Source organism: Dipodomys spectabilis, unplaced genomic scaffold, assembly GCF_019054845.1.
Source record: "Dipodomys spectabilis isolate Male_0828 unplaced genomic scaffold, ASM1905484v1 ptg000318l, whole genome shotgun sequence".
Taxonomy (NCBI): Eukaryota; Metazoa; Chordata; class Mammalia; order Rodentia; family Heteromyidae; genus Dipodomys; species Dipodomys spectabilis.
The window spans coordinates 206,572-228,082 of record NW_024870995.1 but is presented as its reverse complement, the minus strand read 5'-3'; the positions used below and the strand labels follow the sequence as shown (position 1 = coordinate 228,082).

At 61.2% G+C, this 21,511-nt stretch overlaps 1 protein-coding gene across 1 annotated transcript; it reads left to right on the top strand.

Annotated features, from left to right (window-relative positions):
• Positions 1–1,262: 1,262 nt before the first annotated feature.
• On the top strand, positions 1,263–16,208 carry Tubb3 (tubulin beta 3 class III). The gene is made up of 6 exons (XM_042702261.1): positions 1,263–2,245; positions 6,439–6,611; positions 7,605–7,708; positions 12,977–13,085; positions 13,540–13,650; positions 14,783–16,208. The coding sequence occupies exons 1-6, from the start codon at positions 1,263–1,265 to the stop codon at positions 15,856–15,858; spliced, it is 2,556 nt and encodes an 851-aa protein (XP_042558195.1). The 3' UTR covers positions 15,859–16,208.
• Positions 16,209–21,511: the final 5,303 nt, after the last annotated feature.

Genomic DNA, 21,511 nt, shown 5'->3' with positions numbered 1-21,511 from the left:
ACCTCATGAGGTCTGGTGGATGGCTGGGCAGCTCCTAGGATGCAAAAGCCCATTCCCATCCCACAGCACTGCATCTAAGGGGGGGCGGTCCACCGCAGTGAGGTGGAGCCCTGAAGCGGCAGGGGTTCTATGGGTTCCATGAGCACCAAGAAGTAGAGTAGGGTGCTCATCACATCTGCCACGACTGTGCCCCACTTCTATGTCTTTTATTTATTGCCAGTCCTGGGGGCTTGAACTCAGGCCCGGGTGCCATCCCTGAGCTTTTTGCTCAAGGCTAGCACTCTACCACTTGAGCCACAGCACCACTTTTGGCCTTTTCTGTGCATGTGGCCCTGAGGAATGGAACCCAGAGCTGCATGCATGCTAGGTAAGCATTCTACCACTGAGCCACCTTCCCAGACCATGATTTTAATTATTTTTAACATCTTTCCTGGTCTAGGGGAATCTACCAGTCTCCTGATTTTTATTGCTGATGTACACGTACCAGCAGGGACTGGATGATGTCCCCTGGAATGGGGGTGGGGTAGGGCTGGGAGTGTCCAGTCACAGTGGTGGTGATGCCTCAGATCTAGCAGCATGAGGGGAGGAGGGGTGAAGGACGGCTTCCTGGGGAAGGAGGTGGGTCTGGAGGCGGCTTAGGAATTCAGTGGAGAGAGGCACAAGACAAGTCCTAGGGCAGCCTGGGTGCCTGGAGGGCGGGCCAGGAAGAGGTCCTGCCTGTCTTCAGGCTCTGGAAGAAGTCAGATGTTGTGCTGTGTCCAGGGGCGTAGAGCCATTTGAGGGCCACCAAGTGCTGCTCACAGCCCCCTCGTCCAGTAGACTAGTACTAGCGCTCACAGGTCCTGAGTGCCCGCCCGTCACGTGGCCACCCCCGGAGGGGGGAGCCCTATGTATAACTCTTAAAAGGCAAAGAAAAGCTCTATTCTTCCAGGATCTCAGTCCTTTCCTGGCCCAGTGACCAGAGGCAAATGACCAAGAGGCTGAGAAGAAGCAAGCAGCTTAGAAACATCCCAACCTGAGCCGCCGCCAGGAAGGAGCTGGAGAGGATAGTGCAGGTCAGGTTTGTTCGCACAGGCAGCAACGTCCACACTGCAGAACTCAAGGTCCTGACCTGGAAGTGTCTAGACTCTGCTGGGCCTCTGCTGGGCTGACCTGTCTGGCCAGAGAGAGGGTGAGTGTGAGTGCAAATCTGGGGGTTCCCAGACAGAGCACCTTCTGAGTCTTCCTGTTGACACCGTGAGGCAAGCACCTCCTGGAGCAAGATGCCGGCTGGAACTGGAACCGGCTTCGGCCCTTCCGACCCCCCGGTCAGGACTGTGCCCACACAGGGACTGAACTCCATCCCGACAGCCACTCCTTACCTGGCGCTGTCTGCCAACCAGACGGGACCCTGGTGCCTGCTGGTGCCCATCCCGGATGGCCTCTTTTTCAGCCTGGGGCTGGTGAGCTTGGTGGAGAACGTGCTGGTGGTGATTTCTATTGCCAAGAACCGAAACCTGCATTCACCTATGTACTTGTTCATCTGCTGCCTGGCTTTATCTGATCTGCTCGTGAGTGTAAGCATTGTGCTGGAGACCACTGTCATCTTGGGGCTAGAGGCAGGGGCCCTGGCCACCCGGGAGATGGTGGTACAGTGGCTGGACAATGTCGTTGACGTACTCATCTGTGGCTCCATGCTGTCAAGCCTCTGCTTCCTAGGAGCCATCGCGATAGACCGATACATCTCCATCTTCTATGCACTGCGCTATCATAGCATTGTGACACTGTCCCGGGCACGGTGGGTCATTGTGGCCATCTGGGGAGCCAGCATCTTTTCCAGCACTCTCTTCATGGCTTACTACAATCACATGGCTGTCCTGCTTTGTCTTGCTACCTTTTTTCTAGCCACACTGGCCCTCATGGCCATTCTGTACCTTCACATGCTCTCACGGGCATGCCACCATGCCCGGGCCATTGCTCAGCTCCACAAGAGACAGAAGCATCCTGTTCACCAGGGCTTCTGGCTCAAAGGTGCTGCCACCCTTGCTATTCTCCTGGGCATTTTCTTCTTATGCTGGGTCCCCTTCTTCCTGTACCTCACACTCATCACCCTCTGCCCCAGGCACCCTACCTGCAGCTGCTTCTTCAAGAACCTCAACCTCTTCCTTGCCCTCATCATCTTCAACTCCATTGTTGACCCCCTCATCTATGCCTTCCAGAGTCAGGAGCTCCGCATGACGATCAAGGAGGTGCTGCGGTGCACCTGGTGAGCGGGGAGGTGGTTTTGGTCCCATAGCCAGGTGCCAGGCAGAGGGAGAGAGTGATATCCAGTGTCCTGATGCCTATGGGAGCATAGGCAGGCAGTCCCCTCCTAGCCCTCACTTGCCCAGCAATGGACTAATGAACTGTGATGATTGCTCAAGACCAGGGAGAGGTGGTGTGCATCTCCAGGCAGGACACTCACTGGCAGCCGCAGCCGCAGTGAGGAGCTGCAGAGGAGCAGGTTGGGGAGAAGGGCTCGAGCACCAGGCACAGAGCTGGAAGAGAGCCTTTCCAGGACAGCTCCACCTTCACCCACTGACCAGGCCATACCTACTGCTACTTTTTTCTTTTTCTTTTTTACTAGTCATGGCTTGAATTTAGGTCCTGGTTGCTGACCATGAGCTGCTTCTGCTCAAGGCTGGCTCTTTAGCACTTGAGTCACAGCTCCACTGCCAGCTTTTTTGGTAGTTTATTGGAGATGAGTATCACAGATTTGGCTGGGAAGATGGCTTAGTGGTAGAGTGCTTGCCTCACATGCATGAAGCCCTGGGTTCCATTCCTCAGTACCACATAAACAGAAAAAGCCAGAGGTGGTGCTGTGGCTCAAGTGGTAGAGTGCTCGCCTTGAGCAAAAGCAGTTCAGGGACAGCACCCATGTCCTGAGATCAAGCCCTAGGACTGGTACATGCACGCACACATGCACACACACACACACACACACACACACACACACGCCTCACTGATAGATTCACCTGCTGGGCTGGCTTTTGAACTGTGATACTGTGATTCTCAGATCTCATTCTCCTGAGTAGTAGGATTACAGGTTGAAGCCCACTGGTACCCAGTCCTCTCTGCCTATTTTTTGCTGCTAGCTCTTGGGACCTGTACCCTGGGTGGCAGGGCAGGCAGTCCCTGGACTGGCAGAGTGAAGAGGGCTGTGGAGGAGCAAGACTTCTCCAGTGAGGGCTTTTGGAGCTCCAACCCTGTCCACAGAGCCACATGGGCTCCATGGGACTGGACTTGCAGGATGAGCGTCTTGAACAAGGAGACCACCAGATTTGGACAGAATGGATGAGAGGCTGACCCCTCTGGGAGCAAGTTCTGAGGCTCACGGAACCCTAACCAAAGGAGACTTTGATGTTTGCTACCCTTGCCCCAGGAAGTGGCTCTGCACCTGTCCCGGTCCTGGTAGAGGCCACTGGCCTGAGTCAGTGACCCGAACCTGACAGGGGGTCAAAGTAGTCTGGCAATAAATGCTGTGTGGCCTCATCCATCTGCCTGGCTGCTTCCAGAAGTAGTTTGAAGTTTGGGTGGAAGGTGAAAGGCAGTAATCAATGTCATGAGAGGAAAGAGTCCCAGAAGCGACTGCCATCTGCCTACATTGGAAGCCTTCCCCCGCAAAGGGACCTCATGCTCATGGGAAAAGTGTGGAGGCGCCAGCCGGGCCCACTAGGCTCCTGTCCCTTGGCCCGGGCAGCCCCACCCGTCCCCTCTGGGTGACACTGCAGTGACGGCTTCAGTGTGCCTCTTCCCTGGCCCCAAATGTGTACTAAACCCCAGCCCAAGAGCCACGCCTGGCCTTGGCCAGTGCGCCCCTTTCCTGCAGCCCTCCAGAGGAGGCTTGCAGGTGGGCCTCCATCTTCCCTTGCCAGCTGGGAAATGGATGAGGGGCTCTTTAACTCCGTTTCCCAGTGAAGTGGCAGGCTGGCTGGCCTGGGCAGGGCCCCTCCTGAGCGGCCTGGGTCTCTCTGACCCACCTCCTCCCTCACCTCGGAGGTGGTCTGGGAAGCGCATGCCCGCCCAGCCCACCTCAGCCTTCGGCTGCAGTCCTGGTGCTGACCTCAGGCCTGGAACTGGGGCCCAGCGGGGCCAGGTCCGCCAGGGGCCAGGCTGGAGTCCACGGTCGGCCGGGCACAGGAGCCTCTGGGGACAGAGGGGCGCGGGCGGCCCTAGCTGTCCCTGTGGGGGGTGGAAGGGGACGGAGGGGGTCGGAGGGGATGGGAGGGGGACGCAGGGGGTGGGAAGGGGACGGAGGGGGTGGGAGGGGGTCGGAGGGGATGGGAGGGGGACGCAGGGGGTGGGAAGGGGACGGAGGGGGTCGGAGGGGATGGGAGGGGGACGCAGGGGGTGGGAAGGGGACGGAGGGGGTGGGAGGGGGTCGGAGGGGATGGGAGGGGGACGCAGGGGGTGGGAAGGGGACGGAGGGGGTGGGAGGGGGTCGGAGGGGGACGCAGGGGGCGGGAGGGGGACGGAGGGGGCGGGAGGGGGATGGAGGAGGTGGGAGGGGGACGCGGGGGACGCGAGGGGACGCGGGGGTCGGGGGGACGCGGGGGGCGGGAGGGGACGCGGGGGGCGGGAGGGGGACGCGGGGGGCGGGAGGGGGACGCGGGGGACGGAAGGGGACGCGGGGGGCGGGAGGGGCACGCGGGGGGCGGGAGCGGGACGCGGGGGGCGGGAGGGGACGCGGGGGGCGGGAGGGGACGCGGGGGGGGCGGGAGGGGGACGCGGGGGGCGGGAGGGGCACGCGGGGGGCGGGAGGGGCACGCGGGGGGCGGGAGGGGACGCGGGGGGCGGGAGCGGGACGCGGGGGGCGGGAGGGGACGCGGGGGGCGGGAGGGGACGCGGGGGGCGGGAGGGGACGCGGGGGACGCGGGGGGCGGGAGGGGACGCGGGGGACGCGGGGGGCGGGAGGGGACGCGGGGGGCGGGAGGGGACGCGGGGGACGGGAGGGGACGCGGGGGGCGGGAGGGGACGCGGGGGGCACGCGGGGGGCGGGAGGGGACGCGGGGGGCGGGAGGGGACGCGGGGGGCGGGAGCGGGACGCGGGGGGCGGGAGGGGACGCGGGGGGCGGAGGGGACGCGGGGGGCACGCGGGGGGCGGGAGGGGACGCGGGGGACGGGAGGGGACGCGGGGGGCGGGAGGGGACGCGGGGGACGCGGGGGGCGGGAGGGGACGCGGGGGGCGGGAGGGGACGCGGGGGGCACGCGGGGGGCGGGAGGGGACGCGGGGGACGTGGGGGGCGGGAGGGGACGCGGGGGGCGGGAGGGGACGCGGGGGGCGGGAGGGGACGCGGGGGGCGGGAGCGGGACGCGGGGGACGCGGGGGGCGGGAGGGGGACGCGGGGGGCGGGGGGGCACGCGGGGGGCGGGAGGGGGACGCGGGGGGCGGGGGGGGGACGCGGGGGACGCGGGGGGCGGGAGGGGACGCGGGGGGCGGGGGGGCACGCGGGGGGCGGGAGGGGGACGCGGGGGGCGGGGGGGGACGCGGGGGGCGGGAGGGACGCGGGGGGCGGGAGGGGGGACGCGGGGGACGCGGGGGGCGGGGGGGGGACGCGGGGGGCGGGAGGGGCACGCGGGGGGCGGGAGGGGGACGCGGGGGGCGGAGGGGCACGCGGGGGGCGGGAGGGGGACGCGGGGGGCGGGAGGGACGCGGGGGGCGGGAGGGGGACGCGGGGCACGCGGGGGGCGGGGGGGACGCGGGGGGCGGGGGGGACGCGGGGGGTGGGAGGGGGACGCGGGGGGCGGGGGGGGACGCGGGGGGCGGGGGGGGACGCGGGGGACGCGGGGGGCGGGAGGGGACGCGGGGGACGCGGGGGGGCGGGGGGGAACGCGGGGGACGCGGGGGGCGGGAGGGGACGCGGGGGACGCGGGGGGCGGGAGGGGGACGCGGGGGGCGGGGGGGGGACGCGGGGGGCGGGGGGGGACGCGGGGGGCGGGAGGGGGACGCGGGGGGCGGGAGGGGGACGCGGGGGGCGGGGGGGGACGCGGGGGGCGGGAGGGGGACGCGGGGGGCGGGAGGGACGCGGGGGGCGGGAGGGGGACGCGGGGCACGCGGGGGGCGGGGGGGGCACGCGGGGGGCGGGGGGGGGGACGCGCGGGGGGGGGACGCGGGGGGCGGGAGGGGGACGCGGGGGGCGGGGGGGGGACGCGGGGGGGCGGGGGGGGGACGCGGGGGGCGGGGGGGGGACGCGGGGCACGCGGGGGGCGGGAGGGGACGCGGGGGGCGGGAGGGGCACGCGGGGGGCGGGAGGGGACGCGGGGGGCCGTGTCCAGGCAGCTCACTTCCCGCCCAGCCAGGAGGCAGAGCCCCTGTCGGCACGCGGACGGCTGGAGCCCAGCCGGGGAGAGCCGCGTCGCGGGCCGGAGGCCTCGGGCCTCCTGAGGGCGAAGACCCGGTTCTGAATTGTCTCCGAGGAGGGCGAGCGCGGGCCGCACGCGGGAGCTCTTCCTGGAGGGCTCGGACCGCGTCCCTGTCCTTGTCCGCTCCCGCTACGGCCGCCATGAAACCGGCCGCCATGACGGCCGCGTGCCCGCGACACCGACGGCCCGTCCCACGCCAGCGTTCCCAGCGTTCCCGGCTCCCGCCAGGGGTCTGAGGGTGCGGTGACCGCAGGGCCCACCAGCCCCCCACAGGACCCCGCAAGGACACCCGCCCCGCAAGGACCCCCGCCACCCCCCCCCGCAAGGACACCCCCCCCCCCCCCGCAAGAACCCCCCCCGCAAGGACCCCCGCCACCCCCCCCCGCAAGGACACCCCCCCCCGCAAGGACCCCGTCACGCCCCCCGCACAGTACCCCCGCCACCCCCCCGCAAGGACACCCCCCCCGCAAGGACACCCCCCCACAGGACCCCTCCCCCCTCCCCCCTCTCGCACAGGACCCCGCCACCCCCCCCGCAAGGATCCCCCCACAAGGACACCCCCCCCGCAAGGACCCCGCCACCCCCCCGCAAGGACCCCCGCAAGGACACCCCCCCACAGGACCCCCGCCACTCCCTCCCCCCCCACAGGACCCCGCCACCCTCCCCCCCTCCCGCACAGGACCCTCCCCCCCGCACAGGACCCCGCCCCCCTACAGGACCCCGCCCAACTCCCCCCTACAGGACCCCGCCACCCTCCCCCCCCACCGCACAGGACCCCCCCCCTTACAGGACCCCGCCACCGCCCCCAACCCCCGGGGCAGGACCCTCCACCGCTCACACCGCCGGCACTGCGCACCCCTCCCCGGCCAGCCGCCTCCTCCGCGCGTTCCCGGGCCCGGCCCCAGGCAGGGAATCCGCTCAGGCCGGAGGGCGGGGGCCGGGGCGCGCAGACCCCCGCACAAAGCCAGGGTGGGGCCTTGGCTGGGGCGGCGCCCGCAGGCGGGGGGGGGGGGGCGCCATTGTCCTCGGAGCCGCCGCGCCCGGCCGGCCCCGCCCTTCCAGTCGCGGGCGCCGCATTGTGCGGGCGCGGCCGGTGCGGTGCTGATGCTGCAGAGCCCGCCGCGCTGCCGCATGCCGGGCGCGGCCCGGGATTGGCCCGCCCGCGCCACCGGGCGGGGCCACCGCTATAAGAGCGCGCGCCTGCGGCCCGCGGCCCTCCGCAGCCCGCCCGGCATCGCTCCGTCCGCACCGCCCGCCCGCCGCAGCCAGCATGAGGGAGATCGTGCACATCCAGGCCGGCCAGTGCGGCAACCAGATCGGGGCCAAGGTGAGGCCGCCCCCGGCGTCCCGCCGCCCCGCGCCCCGCCACCCCGAGCCGCCCTGGGCGCGGTGGAAGCGCAGTGCCCGCGCCCGCGCCCCTCGCCGCGCCCTCCGCTCCAAGCCGAAACAAAGGGTCGAGCTCCGTCCTGCGCCCGCCCGGGACCGGGCAGGAAAGGCAGGGCGCCGCGCTGCACCCCACGCGCCTTGCCTCGCGCCCCGGCCTTCCCTCCGCGCGGCCCACGCCCCGGGCCTCCCCTCCGCCCTCCCCCGCCCCGCGCCCGGCGGAGCCCCCGCGGTGGTGGCTTAGCCTAGAATGAGGCGCGTGGGCCGCCGGGGCCGGGAGCGCACCCGAGGGGCAGAGGTGCCCGCCGCGCCTGGGCCTCGGCCCCCGCGCCCCGCCCGTTCCTTTGTTGGAGTGTTGGGCCTGGCCCAGGGTGACCTTGGTCCAGATCTCGACTCTCCTGGCCGGAGAGTCGCATCTTCCCACGGGGCCCGGCCGCGCCCACCGCGCCCGGCCCGCAGAGACCGAGGGTGGGCCGCGCCCTCCGCGTCCCTGCTCGGCCCTCCCCGCTTTGCCAGCCCCTGACTGGCGCTGGCCCGAGGCCGAGGAGGCCCCGATGCCGAGATTCGGGGCCCGGGAGTCGGCCGCCCTGGTCTGCCCCGGGGAGTCCGCCCCTGGCCCAAGGTCACCCGGGCCACTCGCTCGGCGCGGTGCGGCCCGGGCGGCGGGGACCCAGCGCGGTCAGGACCCTGGCCAGCGGGCGCGGAGGGCGGGGCCGGGAGGCGTGCTTCGAAGCGGTCACCACGGAGACCGCGGAAACAAAGCCTGACGACCGAGGGCGGGGCGGCCCCCCGGCCGGCGCGGGAATTGCGAGTGTGGCTCGGGCGGGGCCCAGGCGCCTCCGCGCTGGGAGGAGGGCCTGGCCTGCCCTAGACGCCTGCTCGGGCTCGGGTCCCGGCGAGGCCGAGCGACCTCCCCTGCGGCCGGACTGGACTGCGCCCTCCCCGAGCCCGTCGGGCCCAGCCCGGGCCTTGTGGGCTGCGGAACGGCGGCAACTCTGTGCTGCCGAAAAATGGCATCTCTGATTTATTGTTAGCCCTGAAGCGTGTCTGTGGTCTGGGGCGGGGTGGCCCCGCGCGGGTCCCAGGCTGTCCGGTCTGGAAGTCCCCTGAGACGGGCGCGAGGCCCGGCCTGGCGTCTGGGGTCTTCTCGCTTCTCTTGCTTCCGACGACTGGAAACGTCTCGGCCGCGTTTGCCTCCACCGTGTGACTGACTGTCGCGTCCCCGGTGGCGTTCTCCCTGCCAGTCGCCAGCGCAGCCATTGTGTGAGCTAGGCTGGGGCTCGCCCGCTGAGGTCCCAGGTGGTGCCTGGGGTAGCACAATGGGCAGCCCATTGTGGGGGGCCCACTGGGGGGGCCGCGGCCGGGAGGGCGCGGCGGAGGCTGGGGAGGGCGGGGTGCGGGGGAGGGCGCGGGTCGCGCGGAGGGCGGGGCGCAGGGAGGGCGCGGCGCGGGGAGGCCGGGGCGGAGGCTGGGGAGGGCGCGGGGAGGGCGGGGCGGAAGGCGCAGGGCGCGGGGGAGGGCGGGGCGCGGCGGAGGTTAGGGAAGGCGGAGGTTGGGGAGGGCGCGGCGCGGGGGAGGGCGCAGGGCGGGGCGGAGCCGGGGAGGGCGTGGCGGAGAGCGCAGGGCGCGGCCGAGGCTGGGGAGGGCGGGGCCCGGGGAGGGCGGGGCCCGGGGAGGGCGGGGCCCGGGGAGGGCGGGGCCCGGGGAGGGCGGGGCCCGGGGAGGGCGGGGCCCGGGGAGGGCGGGGCCCGGGGAGGGCGGGGCCCGGGGAGGGCGGGGCCCGGGGAGGGCGGGGCCCGGGGAGGGCGGGGCCCGGGGAGGGCGGGGCGGAGGCTGGGGGGCGCGGCGCAGGGCGCGGCCGAGGCTGGGGAGGGCGCGGCGCGGGGAGGAGGGCCCGGGGCCCTGCGGAGCAGCAGAGTTCAGGAGCGAGCGCGCGAGGGTCTTTGTGCTCGATCGTAGAAGCCCCGCGCCAGAGGCTCGATCCCTTCCTCTCAAAGGCCCCAAACTAGGAGTCCCTAGCTCGGTCACAGGCAGTGCAGATGTGATGTGCCAGGGCGGCTGGCGGTGCTCTTGCTGGAGACGGACAGCCCAGCTCACCCTCCTCCCCGGGCGGGGGAGGGGAGGGTCCTGCTGGAAAGCGGCTTTGCGGAGGCTTTGTCTGCGCTGCGCTGAGCGGGCCGCCGCGGGCCCCACCCAGGGCGGCGGGGCGGGGCGGGGCGGGGCGGGGCGGGCCGGGCCTGCCCGACCTGAGAGCCAATGAGAGAATGCGTTCCCCTCTTGCCTCCAACCCCCAGCAGGTGGGGGCGGAGGGCGCTCGCGCGCGCGCGTGCCCGCGCTCGCGGTGTGCTGGCGGACGGGGACTGGGAAGGGTCAGCACCATGGACGGAGTCACGGCCTCCTAGGCGTTTTCTGCAGGGATGCTATTTGATCGTCAGAATTGCATTGCTTATTGAACATGCTATGGAATAACACCTGGCTCGACATTTTGTGATGTTATTGTACTTCCATTAGTTCTTATTACAAAAACAATTGTTAATTAGGGCGCCAGTGGCTCACGCCTGTCAACCCTAGCCACTCAGAAAACTAAGATCTGATGGCTGTAGTTCAAATCCAGCCCAGGCAAGAAAATCTGTGAGAGTCTTTTGCTGTTGTTGTTTGGGTCATGGGGCTTGAATTCTGGGCCTGGTGGTTACTTGGAGATAAGAGTCTCACGGACTTTCCTGCCCGGGCTGGTTTTGAACCGCAGTCCTCAGATCTCAGCCTCCCGAGTAGCTAGGATGACAGGCATGAGCCACTGGCCCCTGGCTCATCCTTCCTTCCTTCCTTTCTTCTTTCCTTTTTTTTTTTGTCAGTCATGGGGCTTGAACTCTGGGCCTGGACGCTGTCCCTCAGCTCTTCAGCTCAAGGCTAGCTCTCTACCTTTTTTTTTTTTTTTTTAATCATCAGTCATGGGGTCTGAACTCAGCCTGGGCCTGGCCCTGCCCCTCAGCTTATCAGCTCAAGGCTAGTGCTTTATACCATTTGAGCCACAGCACCACATCTGGCTTTTTCTGCTTATGTGGTGCTGAGGAATTGAACCCAGGGCCTCATGCATGCAAGGCAAGCACTCTACCACTGAGCCACCTTCCCAGTCCTCTTTCTAGCTTTTTGAAGATAAGAATGTCTTGGATTTGTCTACTTGTAGTTTTAAATTTCTATCCTGCATCTCAATATTCTGAGTGACTAGGCACACACCAAAAATCCTAGCAACTCAGGAGGCTGAGATCTGAGTATCACAGTTCAAAGCCAGCCAGGATAGGAAAGTCCATGAGACTCATCTGCACCAAAAAGCTAGAAGTAGAGCCATGGCTCAAGTGGTAAGACACTTGCCTTGAGGAAAAAAGCTTAAGAGACAGCACCTGGGCCCCGAGGTCAAGGCCCAGTGTCAGTACAAACCAAACAAAAACAAACAAACAACCAAAAACAATTTAATACGAATGAAGCTTTTGTCTACTGAATGTTTTGTCAGTACAAACTACACAAAAACAAAGAAACAACCAACCAAAAACAATTTAATACAAATGAAGCTTTTGTCTACTGAATGTTTTGTTTCCTTTGGGCCAGTTATATATGTGTAATGCTGTCAGGTTTGCTCTACAGGTTAGAGTAGTCCTGGGAGGCTGTTCACACCCTATAAAGAACTCAGTGGACTCCAGGAAATTGCAGTTATACATGCATATCCTTGGGTGTCCACCCATACTTCTGCAGGGCTGGTGATTATTGTGTCTCTGAAACCAGATGTTTGAGGGACCTAGGGTTGGGTAGGTTGTGCCCTTGACCCAGGTGCAAGCAAGCAGCAAGACCAGGTCCCATATGCATTTTGTTTTCACTCCCAATTCAACTAACACACTCTTACAGGGGAAAAAAATAATACAATGAAATAAAACCAAAATAAAAGAGAAAGAAATTCAACCCCGCCCTTTCTGAAAGGTGCCCTGAGGGTAGTCCCTGAGGGTAAGCTGCCAGCCCAGTGTGTTACATTATTCTGTTTAAAGTTTTTAAGCCTTAAAAGTTATTTTTAACTTTTCTTTAAAGCTAACATGCACATGATGAAATTCCAACAGTACCAAAGGGTACAGTGAAAGGAAGTCTCTCTCCTAGCCTGGGATATAACCTCAGGCATGGCTTTCTGTGTTTCTGTCAGAGTTATCCAAATATAGATGAGCACATGCACACTGTTTTATAACCTACTTTTTGCCAACACATGACTCTGATGTAGAGGCCCTTTGTTCTTTGAGGCCTTGATGCCATTGGCTCATCTGGAAGTCATTCCTGCCCCAAGGAGTAAAGAGAATTCCAACTGCCTCAGGAGCCATGTAGCTTGTGACCAGGAGTGTCTCCTGTCTGCCCGCAGGCCCTGTGTCTCTACAAGGAGGGTAGAGGGGGGCAGAATGACTGTACAGGTCTTCTGTTCACTGTGTGTGTGCATCTAGGCTCACAGTCCTGCTTATTGCTGCCCTGCTGCCCTTGTACTTTGTGTAGATTAGCTTGCTATATTCTCACATGGGCCTATTACCAGGCTTATTGTTGAAACAGGACCCTTGTTGACCTGAGGTCACATAGCTAAGAGAAGGTGGGGTGGGCCCCAGACTGAGTCCAGGCCTTGCCTTGTGCTGTCCTGCTCTGCTGAAACTGTGGATGCAGAGTTTGAGAAGCACGATGTGTTCTCACCTGAGAGGAGACAAGAAGTGAGAAAGTGAGGCCATGCAGACTGGCCAGTCATCTGCCACTCAGGATCCCCTGTAGGCCTGAGGGGGTGTAGGAGCTTGTCTCCCAGACACACACAGGCCACACTGCCTATGGTCAACGATGTACCTGATGTTGCTGGACTTGTCACTGGAGTTGTGTGCTGACACTGAAGGCCACACATAGTGGCCAAGAACAGGTTGCTGGGTTTCAGGCTTGTATTCCTTTCTACCTCCTGCTCCAGGCGATTCTCTGTACCTTCTCTGTGAGGTATTTGTACCTTGTCCACATGGCTGTATCTAGGAACCTGATCTCTGTTGGCTGAGCCCTGGTCTTCCTGGGGTAATGTCAGCCTGGACGTGCAGATACAGTGGCTTGCATGGTTGCTCTTTTCTAAAGTCAGCTGGGCTGGTGAGGTCCCAGGCTCTAATTTGGTACTAAGGCTATATCACAGCCCCTTACCGACTCCTTCTCCCCCTCATTACAGTTTTGGGAGGTCATCAGTGATGAGCATGGCATAGATCCCAGCGGCAACTATGTGGGTGACTCAGACCTGCAGCTGGAACGCATCAGTGTCTACTACAACGAGGCCTCCTGTGAGTGCTTGCCCCAGTTCCATTCCCACCCTGGGGAGGAGGCTCCTGAGGGGGTGGAGTCCTAGCATCTCTGACCTCTGGTTAACCAGAAGACCAGCAGGCATGACTGGGATCCGCACTCCAGACTCACTAAAGATAGCCACCCTAGTGTGAGATAACTGTACTTGGTGGCCATGCAAGTTTCACTTTCCATGGCACATGGGGCAAGGCGATGAGTGGCTGTTCTCTGGGGGCTGTGGGCAGATACAGAGCTGGGGTCCCTTGGATGGCTCGATTAGAGGTTACTGGGAAACTGGTACAGAATGATTTCTTTATAACAGATTGGTGCTGTATTATCCTGCCCATGTAGCCAAGTGACTGGAACTCACCTAAGCCTATGAGTTGAGTCTAGGTTGGGGTGTAAGATGATGGGAGGTACTGACTCTGACCTACATCCTTGGGTCCTCTCTCTCAGCTCATAAATATGTGCCTCGGGCTATCCTGGTGGACCTGGAGCCTGGAACTATGGATAGCGTACGGTCAGGGGCCTTTGGACATCTTTTCAGGCCTGACAACTTCATCTTTGGTGAGTTTCCCTTGCTCCAGACTCCAGTGGTAGAGAAACTTGGGCAGGGCAGGCCACATCAGTAGATCGGGACAAGTGTCAGGAAAGGGGAGAAGCCAGCTCCTCACTGGGACCTTGTAGGGTAAAATAGACCTTTCTGTTTTGTAGTTGGGGATTAGAGCCCCAGAGAAAAGATTTTGTGTAGGAAACACACCACTCATTTTAAGCATAACAGGTACAGAACAATAAGTTTGTGGAATCATTATAGAGATATTGGGGCAGAAGTAGGGGCCATCAGAGGACATAAGTCTGTGGCAAAAAAAAGTTAGAGCGGCCGGGCACTGGTGGCTCATGCCTGTAATTCTAGCTACTCAGGAGACTGAGATCTGAGGATTGTGATTCAAAGTCAACCCAGGCAGGAAAGTCTATGAGACTCTTTTTTTTTTTTTTGCCAGTCGTGGGGCCTGAACTCTGCGCCTGGGGGCTGTCCCTCAGCTCTTCAGCTCAAGGCTAGTGCTCTACCACCTATGAGACTCTTATCTCCAGTTAACCACCAGAAAACTGGAAGTAGCACTATGACCCAAGTGGTAGAGCACTTGCCTTGAGCTGAAGTGCTGAGGGACAGTGCCCAGGCCCAGAGTTCAAGCCCCATGACCAACAACAACAACAAAAATTTAGCACATCCTTGTGCCTGTGTCTTGGTGGCAGCCACTGCTGCTTACACAGATACAGGAAGATACCTCACCTCGCCTCTGCCTCAGGGACTCCACACACCTAGCTCTAGTGGATACTGTTTCAACTGGTCCCCAGCTACACAGAACTCTGGGGTTGCAGTTTATACTTCCAGCATGCCCAAGGAAGAAAAGTGTTTTGGAGGGGAAGGGCTAACCAGAATGCTCTTGGGAGGCAGTATGGCTATGGCTGATCCCAGGTTTTCAGTTCCCATTCCAAAGTCCTTAACATGCAGCTAGGACCTCAGCAGGCTGCAAGAGCTCAGGGCCAGCAGGGACATAGGAAGTTGTTCATCAGCTGTATACTTTACAGAGGGACCAGCTTCCATAGCTGTCCCCTGAAGTGCTCAGGGAGGCCCTTGTCTTGACTATAGACCATCAGATCCCTTCCTGTCACTTCTTCCTCCTCCTCTCCCCAACAGGTCAGAGTGGGGCTGGCAACAACTGGGCCAAGGGTCACTACACAGAGGGTGCGGAGCTGGTGGACTCAGTCCTAGATGTTGTGCGGAAGGAGTGTGAGAATTGCGACTGCCTGCAAGGCTTCCAGCTGACCCACTCCCTAGGTGGGGGCACAGGCTCGGGCATGGGCACCCTGCTTATCAGCAAGGTGCGGGAGGAGTATCCTGACCGCATCATGAACACCTTCAGTGTGGTGCCCTCACCCAAAGTCTCAGACACCGTGGTGGAGCCCTACAACGCCACACTGTCCATCCACCAGCTGGTGGAGAACACGGATGAGACCTACTGCATTGACAACGAGGCCCTGTACGACATCTGCTTCCGCACCCTGAAGCTGGCCACACCCACGTATGGGGACCTCAACCACCTGGTGTCGGCCACCATGAGTGGGGTCACCACCTCCCTCCGCTTTCCTGGCCAGCTCAATGCAGACCTGCGCAAGCTGGCTGTGAACATGGTGCCCTTCCCCCGCCTGCACTTCTTCATGCCCGGCTTTGCCCCACTCACAGCCCGGGGCAGCCAGCAGTACCGTGCCCTGACAGTGCCTGAGCTCACCCAGCAGATGTTTGATGCCAAGAACATGATGGCTGCCTGTGACCCCCGCCATGGCCGCTACCTGACAGTGGCCACTGTCTTCCGTGGGCGCATGTCTATGAAAGAAGTAGATGAGCAGATGCTGGCTATCCAGAGCAAGAACAGCAGCTACTTTGTGGAGTGGATCCCTAACAATGTCAAGGTAGCTGTGTGTGACATCCCTCCTCGAGGCCTCAAGATGTCTTCCACCTTCATCGGCAACAGCACGGCCATCCAGGAGCTGTTCAAGCGCATCTCTGAGCAGTTCACCGCCATGTTCCGGCGCAAGGCCTTCCTGCACTGGTACACCGGTGAGGGCATGGACGAGATGGAGTTCACGGAGGCCGAGAGCAACATGAATGACCTGGTGTCTGAGTACCAGCAGTACCAGGACGCCACAGCCGAGGAGGAGGGCGAGATGTATGAAGATGATGATGAGGAGTCTGAGGCCCAGGGCCCCAAGTGAACCACCTGCGGGTGGAGTCACATGTCAGCCAGGGCCAAGACAAGCAGGTCTGTCCCTCAGAGCCACTTAGCTGCTGACACTGCCCCCCAGCTTTGCTTCTACCAGCTTGCTATGGTGTCACAGGGCCTCCCGAGTTACGTCCTTCAGTATTTATGGCCATCCCCACCCAGTTTGAGTCCATTGGCTCTGTCCTCCCCACATACCCACCTCCTTTTTTGTGTTGCCCCTTGTCTCTTGGTTTTATTGTGGCTCCGAGCCTGATGTTTTATAGTTTGTTTTGTTTTGTTTTTTTTACTGATGTATGTTTATATTTTGGGGGGGGGATACTTAATAAATCTATTGCTGTCAGATACCCCTTTCTGGTGCTGGAGATTTTATTTGGGAAAAGAGGGTTACCAAGCAGGTTCTGGAGTATGAGTACGGCAGGCAGGGTGGTGGGTAGGGGAAGCCCTCATCTCTAGAACTGGTGGCTTAGGCAGATCTGTGTTGGATATCTGAAAGGCCTAGGGAGGATGGGAGGGAGTTATAGAAAGGAACAGCCAAGCTGGGCGCTGGTGATTCACACCTGTAATCCTAGCTACTCAGGAGACTGAGATCTGAGGATTGAGGTTCAAAGCCAGCCAGAGCAGGAAAGTCTGAGACTCTTGTCTCCAATAAACCACTAGAAAAACCGGAAGTGGCGCTGTGGCTCAAGCGGTAGAGCTAATATATATTGGTTCTGTACCACCCCCTTGTTTTTTTTTCTGCATCTGCAAGATACCCAGTGTCTGGTTGCACAGATACCTAGAGGAAAAAGCAGAATAAATGCCTGCTTTCATTTTCTCACCATGACAAAAGTCGAAATTCTAAGAAGTCCATCACTTACCTACAGTGAGTGATCACAGCTGAACAAGGTCCCAAACTTCTCCACTCAGCCTTTGTGTACCAAGACAATGTCAAGTCTTTTTTTTTTGTCAGTTGTAGGGCTTGAACTCAGGCCCCAGGTGCTGTCTCTGAGGTCTTACGCTCAGGGCTAGTGTTCTAGCACGCTGAGCCCGCAGTGCCACTTCTGGCACTTGGAGCCAAGGTCTAACAGGGACTTTGCTGCCTGGGCTGGCTTTGACTGTAATCCTCAGATCTCAGCCTCCCGAGTACCTAGGAATACAGGCGTGAGCCACCAGTGCCTGGCCAACATTGTCAAATCTTAATTTCCTACTCTCTGTCTGGCAGCACCCTGTGAGGAGTCCTTCACTGTAGACAGCATTTTCTTATGCCATCTCTCAATGTAGTTTTATGTGACAATAAGTCCAGGGCTGTGGGCACTCGTCTCAGACTAGGGAGCTGAACCTCTCAGAAGGGCCACATGCCTGATTCTGGCCCTTTAAAACAGGCTGTGCTCTGATATGCCACAAGGATGGGAACACAGATGGGCAAAGCTGTGTCAACTCAGTTGCTGAGACTTAATCACCAGAAGCAACAATGTATTCTAGATGTATTAACTAGATGAGTTTTTGACTTCTCATGGTGTTGCCTAGACCAAGGCTAGGTATAGAAGTGCACTCCTGGAATGCGTATTCAACATGGCTGACTAGAGCACAATCGCTGACCTCCGTGGGGATTGCTCCGCATGGCCACCTAGTCTTCCTGTCACACGGGTCTCAGGGTGGCTCAATGCCTTACATGGCAAGGGCACCATGCCATCTCAAGGCCAGGTCAGGAATGAGCCCAGTTACACTGTGCTGCCTGCAATCAATCAGACACAAGTGATGGATCTGTGCAAAGGTATGCACTCCAGGACATGTCCTCATTTGGCCTGCAAAAATATAATTGGGCACATCTCAAACTCCATATGTTAAATTAGGGCTTCTGGCTTCCTTTCCCAGTTCCCCCCTTCCCCTGTTCTCCCCTTCCCCTCCTCTTCCCCTCCTCTTCCCTTCCTTTTCCTTCCCCTCCCTTTCCTCTCCTCTCTTCGTCCCTTTCACTTCCTCTCCCCTCCCCTTCCTTTCATCTTTTTTGTCTTGCTTTCTCTTTTTCTTTCTGCCTTGCTTTCTCTTTTTCTTTTTGTCTTGCTTTCTCTTGTCTTGCTTTCTCTTTTCTTTGCTTGCTTTCTCTTTTTCTGTCTATCTGCCCTTCCTCCTTCCCTTCCTTCCTTCCCCCCCCCCCCCCAGCCTTTCTTCCTTCCTTTCTGTGCTGGTACTGGGGCTTGAACTCAGGGCCAGGGTACTTTCCCTTAGCCTTTTCAGCTTATTTAGTGCTCTGCCATTTGAGTCACACTTCTATGTCTGACTTTTTGGTGGTTAACTGGAGAAAAGAATCCCATGGACTTTTGTCCCTGGGCTGGTTTTGAGCCAAGGTCCTCAGATTTTAACCTCCCAAGTAACTAGAATTTCAGACACAAGACACTAGCACCTAGATAACTATGACTTTTAAGTGGCAAAGAAGAGATGCTTCTAAGGGACCTTCTACCATAAAGAAATTGATTGAAGCTGGGCACCGGTGGCTCATGCCTGTAATCCTAGCTACCCTGAGATGTGTGGATCATGGTTGAAAGGCAGCCTGGGCAGGAAACTCCATGAGACTGTTTTTTTTGTTGTTATTGTTTGTTTTGTTTTTGTTTTTGGGTCTGGTCGTGGGGCCTGAACTCTGGGCCTGGGCGCTGTCCCTTAGCTCTTCAGCTCAAGGCTAGCACTCTACCACTTGAGCCACAGCGCCACTTCCGGCTTTTTTCTTTTTGCTTATGTGGTGCTAAGGAATCGAACCCAGGGCCTCAGGCATGCAAGGCAAGCGCTCTACCACTGAGCCACCTTCCCAGCCCCAGCTCCGTGAGACTGTTATCTCCAATGAACCACTAGAAAACCAGAAGTGGTGCTGTGGCTCAAATGGTAGAGCGCTTGCCTTGAGCTGAAGAGCACAGGGAAAGTGCCCAGGCCCAGAGTTCAAGCCCCATGACTGACAAAAAAAGAAAACAAATTGAGCTGGGTGCTGGTGGCTTATGCCTGTAATCCTAGCTACTCAGGAGGCAGAGAAAGGATAATAGTTCAAAGCCAGCCTAGGCAGGGAAGTCCATGAGACTCATCTCCACAAACTACTCAGAAAAATTCAGAAGTAGTACTATGGTTCAAGTGGTAGAGTATTAGCCTTGAACACAGAGAGGTTCAGGGGCAGAGCTCAGGCCCAGAGTTCAAGCCCCAGGATGCCCCCCCCCCCAAAAAAAGATAAAAAAATGTTAGATTGACCACAATTCCTTGGTTGTGACAGAAAATCTAATCACAGCCAGCTAAATGAAAGTTTCTAATTAACTATCACCCCATAATGCAGAGTTCTTACACAGGAAAAATGCAGGCTGTCCAGGGCTGTCCGGGGCTTCCTGCAGCACCCCACCTTGTACACAGGTCCACCTCTTTGGCCCAGCTCAGCCTCTTCAGATTACTGCTCAGAGACACTTGCTCCAATTTGAAGCTGTCCACAAATGGAGGAAAAGAAATCTGGTTAATCATGGGTCAGTGATTCCTGATGGGTGAGAAGAAACCTCATCAAGAGTTCACAGGTTGAGGGGAGCAGCTTGTGCCAGCCAGGTGGGATATGCCCACTATTGGTGGCCTCACTGGCTCTGGCCCTGCTGTCCAGGGCCAGTGGGAGCGTGCAGGCAATGAGGAAGGAAAGGTGACTGAGGAGTGGTGGCCCCTGAAAGAGGAGTTGTTTGGTAAATAGGGATAAAAAGTGGCTGTCATAATATGTGTCCCATCATGACATTTCTAGCTCCCTTAGTGTCTCAGACCCCTGCTCATAATTCCTTGGGTGCCTACTCAACCTAAGGAAAGAGCCAAGGCGAATCACTGAACAGCCTGGGAGGTGCACAATACTGCCCTCCAGAGGACTTCATGGAATTCATTTCAGTCCCTCTTTTTTTTTTTTTTGTTGGTCATGGGGCCTGAACTCTGCCTGGGCGCTGTCCCTAAGCTCTTCAGCTCAAGGTTGGTGCTTGACCACTTGAGCCACAGCCCCACTTCTGGCTTTTTCTGCTTATATGGGGCTGAGGAATCGAACCCAGGGCCTCATGCATGCAAGGCAAGCACTCAACCACTGAGCCACCTTCCCAACCCGCCTCTTTGTTTTCAAAGATGCCCTCTACCACTTGGCACAGAGCTTCATGCATGCTAGACAAGCACTCTACTGCTAAACCACATTCCCAGCCCCTCCATTCTCTTTTAAATAGTGTTTACCTTAAACACTTTTTTGCCTTTTAATTCTTTGATAGGGGAAACTCATAAATGATAGACATTAGATGATAGATGAGAGCTGCATGTTTCTACAGTCACAGACTACTTCAAAGTTCCACAACTCCAGTTGCTTCTCCACCGAACAGCTCCACTACCTCCCTAGGCATCAGTTTCTCTTTAAGGTGGGTGAATCGGCACAGGGTTTGCAGGGTTCTTCTCTACAGGGTTCTTCAGGATCTTCTCCCTCCAACAGCTAGGTGGCTTTTTGTTGTTGTTGCCGGTCCTGGGGCCTGAACTCTGGGCCTGGGCGCTGTCCCTCAGCTCTTCAGCTCAAGGCGAGTGCTCTACCACTTGAGCCACAGCCCCACTTCTGGCTTTTTCTGCTTATGTGGTGCTGAGGAATCGAACCCAGGGCCTCATGCATGCAAGGCAAGCACTCTACCACCGAGCCACTTTCCCAGACCCTAATTAAAAAAAATAAAACCGGGCGCCAGCGGCTCACGCCTGTCATCCCACTACTCAGGAGGCTGAGATCCGAGGATCGCGGTTCCAAGCCAGCCGGGCTGGAAAGGCCGTGAGACTCTGACCTCCACTGAGCCACCAGAAAACCGGAAGTGGCGCCGTGCCTGGAGTGGCCGGGCGCTGGCCCGGAGCCGGAGGGCCGAGGGGCGGCGCCCAGGCCGGGAGCCGGAGCCGGAGGGCCGAGGGGCGGCGCCCAGGCCGGGAGCCGGAGCCGGAGGGCCGAGGGGCGGCGCCCAGGCCGGGAGCCGGAGCCGGAGGGCCGAGGGGCGGCTCCAGGCCGGGAGCCGGAGCCGGAGGGCCGAGGGGCGGCGCCCAGGCCGGGAGCCGGAGCCGGAGGGCCGAGGGGCGGCGCCCAGGCCGGGAGCCGGAGCCGGAGGGCCGAGGGGCGGCGCCCAGGCCGGGAGCCGGAGCCGGAGGGCCGAGGGGCGGCTCCAGGCCGGGAGCCGGAGCCGGAGGGCCGAGGGGCGGCGCCCAGGCCGGGAGCCGGAGCCGGAGGGCCGAGGGGCGGCGCCCAGGCCGGGAGCCGGAGCCGGAGGGCCGAGGGGCGGCGCCCAGGCCGGGAGCCGGAGCCGGAGGGCCGAGGGGCGGCGCCAGGGCGCCCAGGCCCCGAGCTCAAGCCCCACCAGGGTTTACGCGTGTTGGACTCGGGCTTGAACCCGGCCCCTCTCGGCCGTATTTCCTCAGGGCTGAGTTCGAGCCGGAGTCGCCCCTCCACTCCAAGCTATCCGCGGGGCGCGGTCGGCGGGCGCCTCGCAGTCTCGCCCGCCGCGCCGGGCTCCGCCGGGCTGACGCCCCCGCCACGCCCCCGCGGGCGGGGCGTCGGGGCGGGGGGCGGGAGTTCCGGAGGAAGAGAAGTGAAAAAGCGCGGGAAGAGGCGGGAGAGACTGGGAAGGGGTGTGAGGCGACGCGCCTCGTGCCGCGGGGCGTGTGGC